Source organism: Acanthamoeba castellanii (genome assembly GCF_000313135.1).
Source record: "Acanthamoeba castellanii str. Neff unplaced genomic scaffold scf7180000084599, whole genome shotgun sequence".
In the NCBI taxonomy this organism is placed as follows: Eukaryota; Discosea; order Longamoebia; family Acanthamoebidae; genus Acanthamoeba; species Acanthamoeba castellanii.
In genome coordinates, this window is record NW_004457442.1 from 414,823 (window position 1) to 420,207 (window position 5,385).

Genomic DNA, 5,385 nt, shown 5'->3' on the forward strand with positions numbered 1-5,385 from the left:
CAACGGCGGGGAGCGTGTACAGCTTCTCCCACTGGGGAATGATCTCATCGCGCCACACACCGCGGGCCTCGATGAGTCGCTTCTCCTTGTTCAGCCGCGCCTTCTCTCGTTTTTCCAGTTCCTTTTTCTCCTTCTCCTCTGCAATGCCAAACCGTCGTATCAGCCGTGCTGTCATACGCGTGAATGTCGTGCGTGTGCGGTGGTGCGTTGTGCATATGCGTGTGCGTGTGCGTGTGTGCGGTGAGTAGAGTGGTACCTTTCTTCTTGAACCCTTTCACCATTTCGAGGTATTCTTTGGCGTGCCGCTTCTGAGCCTCCGTGTCCTTAGGCGGCAGGGTCCTGCACGCGCACCTCAACAATCAGCCCACAGAGAAGTGTTCGCGATGACACACGATCACGGCACGCACACGCGACACACAGCACACGGCACACGGCACAATACTGCACCACGCGTATGGAAGAGAGAAAGAACACTCGGGGGAGAGAGAGTGAGAGGTGGAGAAGGGTACATAGGACGAGTGGCAATGACGCGTTCGAGTGGAGTGTCGGTGGTGGAGGGCAAACTCAGCGCCGCCTTGAGGGACCCCAACAACCGCCTACCCCCACGTAAAGAAGGAGACCATACAAAGTGGAGAGAAGATGAAGGAGAAAGAGAGAGAGAGAGAGGATGGATAGATAGATAACACAAGTTTTTGTTCCACCCACATGCAACATTCCATTGGAGAGAGATAGGTGAGGTCTATAGATCTTCTATCTGAGAGAAGAGCAAAATTTATGTAGTGGCGAAAATCGGGAAGAGATAGACAGGGCAAAAGGGCGGAGGGGGGTACAGTACCTGCCATCCTTGTCATCCTCTTCAGGGACAAGCGGGGGAGCTGGGGTGGAGGAAGGGGTGGCAGCTTCGACCAAGCGTCGAGCCCAGGTGGTCCAGATCCCGCCCTCGTTCTTCGGCGACGTTGAAGTTGAGGAGCTGGAGCTCCAGCTCGCTGATTTTGATTTCATTTGGGGGGAGGGCGATGTGAAATTCCTCGCCAGGAGAATCAATCACTTCGCGAGTCCGACCTTCTTCTCCCTCCTCTCGAGTTACTCCTCTGGCAGCTCCCTCTTACTCTGGCGGGTTAGCCTTTCTCTCTGGCGGTTGGGGCGGCAGTGCGACAAGACGCAACCCAAGAGCCTTGTTTTCTCTTTCTTTTCTGGTGAATTCTCGCCTGTTATTTTTATTGTATTCCTTCACCAAGAAGCACAATGTACAAGGAGGAAGATTTGTTCACACCTCACCAATGAATTGTATCTATTCTGAATAGATGAAAACATCTTTGCATAACAGATATAATAGGTCAGTTTACTTGCAAGTATAAACAATGACCTCCCATTTCAAATGAGTGCAAGTTCAGGCAGATGATGTGGTACTGAAATCCATAAACCTCAAAGGGTTTTTCCAAAAAGTCAATCTGTCCCTGAAATGTCAACAATTTGTGGGCAATCAAGCTTTGGGTATTTGCTGTGGACAGGGTACAAAAAGCGCACTGTCTGCCTTGGCACATATTTTTCTATCTTCTTGGACCATCACAATGAAGAGGAAGCATGAGGAGCTGAGTGGGCCACTGGAGCCAGGGCATGCAACATCAGGAGCAACACAGGGAAGCTCTGTGCTTGTCACCCATCACATTACACAAATCAGCAATGGGATCTTCAACAGAGCCCCACACTCATCCCCATTTACAACTTTGAAAGTTATTTACTCACAATTTGTAGGAAGATTTGCAGGCACAACTTAGAGTATTGGGTGTTGATGTTGCTTGTGAGGGGGAGGTATCCATTCAGTCTGTGTGGCACAATGAGCAAGGAGGAGAAGTGGGCAAGAGAACAGCAAGAACAAAGCATTGATGACAGAGTACATCCATACACTCAACAACAACCATCACCTCTTCAGCTCTGGCCACACACAATTCAAATGGGCCAAGGCACTGGCTGCAGATCTGCTGATTGACAATGACATGTGCAAGCCATCTGGTGCCAGTAAAGTTTACACATATGTGAAGATGAAGTACAACAAAAAGGTGCGTGCTGCTGGCCTGGCTCCTCATAGCACCCAACCCACATCCCCAATCACCTTCTCCATGTCCCCCACCCCAAGCTGGCTCTCCTATCTAAAGTAGTTTATTGTGCTACTTTTGTTAATGCATGTACCTAGAGATTTGGCTTTGACTTGTGCTTAGCATCTTATGGTGGCACATCAGAGTGATGCTGGTGATGATTGCAGGTAGGGGAGGATGTTGTGATGTTCAGCTGTGTCTTTGACTTGGTGCTGATGGTGAGCAGCTTCATTCTTCTGCTCTGCTGTATGCCTCCACCTATCTGCTATATTATTTAGCATGTTCCTATTAACTGTCTCATCTTTCTCCTTTGCCTCTTCTTCCAGCTTGTTGTAGAGGGCCTTGTGAGATGACTGGTGGGTTGGGTGCTTCTTTGTTGCAGGCTTATGCCCCCTGGAGATGTGATGATTCAGGTATGCTCTTGCAATCTCCTCCTCCTGAGGCGTACTGCACTCTCACCTCTTTGCTCACTCCATCTCCTTCTCCTGTTCCATTGTCTTTGTTCTTTCTATCATCCTTGTTCTCCTGCACTGCGTGTGCATCATCATTCTCCTGCTCTGTGTTGTTGTTGTTTGTTCCTGCTGCTTCATCCTCTGCTTCATCCTTGCTCCCATCCTTTGCCACAGGGGCTAGTGTGGTAGGTTGATTGGCAGATGGGATGCCCAGGCCAAGAAGGAGTTGCATGGCGATGCTGTGCTTGCACAGCTTACCCCAATGCTGGTGGTATTGACAGGTACATGCCCTGTCTTCAACAATATGATGAAGCTTGAGAGGGTGAAGATCATGTTGCTCACCCTCACAATCTCCTCTTCCTGCAGGATGGCCCAGGCAGCCTTGATGCATTCAGCGAAGTTGGCACAGGTCACAGTGGGCATCACAACGTAGCTACCCACCAGCATCTGCTCATACTTCATCTCAAACACCTTCATCACATGCCACCACACATTGAGTGCCACCTGGATCAAATTAGCACACCATTGATGGAAGAAGTGGTACATGACCCACTTGAAGAGGGCCTCTGTTACATTGTTCATGTTATATATCCCCTCTCTCAATCCAGGTCGCCCAGCATCACGCCAGGCCAGCTCCCACCAATCACCAGTCCAGTTCTTCATGAACCATTCAAAGTAGCTCTTGGTGACATGATCACACAGATTCTCAACCCTGCCTGCCCAGTCTGCAGGTGCCAAACACTGGAGATCCTGTATGAGCTGCATGGTGTGGCCAGGCCACATTCTGCTCTTCTCATCTAGGTACAGCCCCAATCATTAATTTGTGTTCAAATTTAAAGGTTGCAATTTGGCTTCTGTTTCTTACCTCATAGATCATCCTGGCAGGCCTTCAAGATTCATGCACTCCAGATCTTCACAACATGGAATTGGCACAGTAGGTACAGGAAAAAGTCGAACTTTAGGTGCAACTCTTTGAATTTTCTGGTCTTTGTGATGTGGTAGCCAACAGAGTATAGGTACCTGACCTCCACTGATGAAGAGCAGCTTGGCAGATTGCCACTTACTCCAACTGAAGCATGGAAAGTCAGGGAGGGCTTGACATCAGGCTTGACAATTCATTGTTCAATTCCTGGAAGAGGATGAGAGAATGGATAGGTCATGTGAGAAGGAGTTTGGTACTTGTCCCCATCAAATTTGTTTTGCATGTATTTTGTTCATCTGACTTGGTGGCTTCTATCAGCTTGTCCTTACTGCCTACGCCTCCAGCACCAAGGTGTGAAGTATCCTTGACTACACTCCACTTCATGCTACTCCTGCTTCCATTCCAACTTCAGCTACCACATCAATGGAGCTTCTGTGCAACTGAACAAATCTGAGACCAACATCATCACAAGTGCTATTGACAGCATCATCATTCACTCCAACCCAACCAACATCACACCCTGGATTTCAGCAGCCTGGACTGTGGCACATCAACTCACCTCATCCAGTACCTCAACTTCTTCTCAACCTTCACCCCACTCCATCTCAACCTCCACAGCATCAGCTCCTAGCATCCCTGTGCATATATTCAACCATGCCCTTTTTTTTGTTGCATATGAGCATTTCTCAGCCAACTCAGTAATAACTTCAGGAGGAAATGGTTGTGGAGGGATGGTGTGAGATGATGATTCTTTTCAATGCTTCAACTTTGGTTCTGGTCTGTGGGTTGCTGTGTGTGCTGATTCAGATGAGGATACCCAGGACTTTTGGATTGGTAAGATCATCAGGTCCTTAGGCTGAGTGTCCCCTGGTGGAACTTCAGCAATAGTTGCTGGGCTGACCATGGCACTGAGGGAACTGTCCCAATTCAACTTCCACCCAAACTCTGGACCACCTGACACCCTCCAAGAAAGCTACAGATACCTGTAAAATAAACTTTCCTCTTTCCTCCAATGTACACTTCCTTGTAATCAACTTTGTGTCTCATGTACACCACTTTTTTATTTCATTTAAAAGTACCACTGTCACTTTTTAACAAGCATTGAAAAGAACCACTGTCACAAAAAACAAAATCAAAACAGAAGGAAAACAAAATGGACGAGCTGGTTGGGCTGATCTACGATGGGGCCTACTCGTGCCTCCACAATGGGGACGACGAGGAAGGCCAGCCATCCGTCGACTAACTCTGAACCAAAGCTGGTCATGTGTGTGGGAAAAATAACTGCTTGCCGTTCAGTTGCCTGTTCGTTGAGCTCTTCCGCTCGCGCCTTTCCCTTTCCAACCACCCACCCTTCACCACCCCCCACCACCGCTCACGACGGAGCGGAAGGAGGAGCGCACGTGGGCGCTCCACCCTGGGCCTCGAGCCGCCGCACCTCCCTCTCCGCCATCGCACACAGCCGCCCGCCGGCCAGCGCCTTGCGCACGATGGCCCGCGCCACCCGATGCAGACTGCCCTCGCCCAGCCACACCGCCTCCAGCTCGTCCGCCGCGCTCTCTTCTCCTCCTCCTTCCGTTGCTGCTGGTGGTGGTGGTGGTGGTGGTGGTGGTCTCGAGGCGCTGAACCGGTGCACCGAGAACGACTCGTGCTCCGACGCGCAGTCGTCGGCCTGGTAAGCGACCTTGAGGTGGTGCGGCGAGGACGACCGCGGATAGAAGGCCGCGTGCGACAGCAGCTTGGCCTCGTCGGTGTGCCGCTCGGCCAGCCGGAGCGCCACGGCCTGGGACTGGTAGTCGTCCGCCAGGTGCTGATCGCGCGCCTTGGCCAGCCACCGATGGAGAAAGCTGGCGTTGCGAGGCGCCACCACCACGCCCACGCCGGCCAGCTTGCGGTCGAGGCCGTCGCGGGCGAGCGA

General features: G+C 50.9%; 2 protein-coding genes across 2 annotated transcripts in view; both read right to left on the bottom strand.

Annotated features, from left to right (window-relative positions):
* ACA1_058940 (TBC domain containing protein) overlaps window positions 1-842 on the bottom strand; it is a gene marked incomplete at both ends in the record, with an annotated part of 2,822 nt that extends 1,980 nt beyond the window's left edge. The window contains 3 exons of the mRNA XM_004339192.1: window positions 257-339; window positions 510-574; window positions 831-842. Coding sequence (XP_004339240.1) covers window positions 257-339; window positions 510-574; window positions 831-842 — 160 coding nt within the window. The remainder of the gene's footprint in view (window positions 1-256; window positions 340-509; window positions 575-830) is intronic.
* Window positions 843-4,842: 4,000 nt separating this feature from the next.
* The window catches only part of ACA1_059050 (uncharacterized protein), a gene marked incomplete at both ends in the record, with an annotated part of 1,850 nt that continues 1,307 nt past the window's right edge, over window positions 4,843-5,385 (bottom strand). Inside the window, one exon of the mRNA XM_004339193.1 lies at window positions 4,843-5,355. Coding sequence (XP_004339241.1) covers window positions 4,843-5,355 — 513 coding nt within the window. The remainder of the gene's footprint in view (window positions 5,356-5,385) is intronic.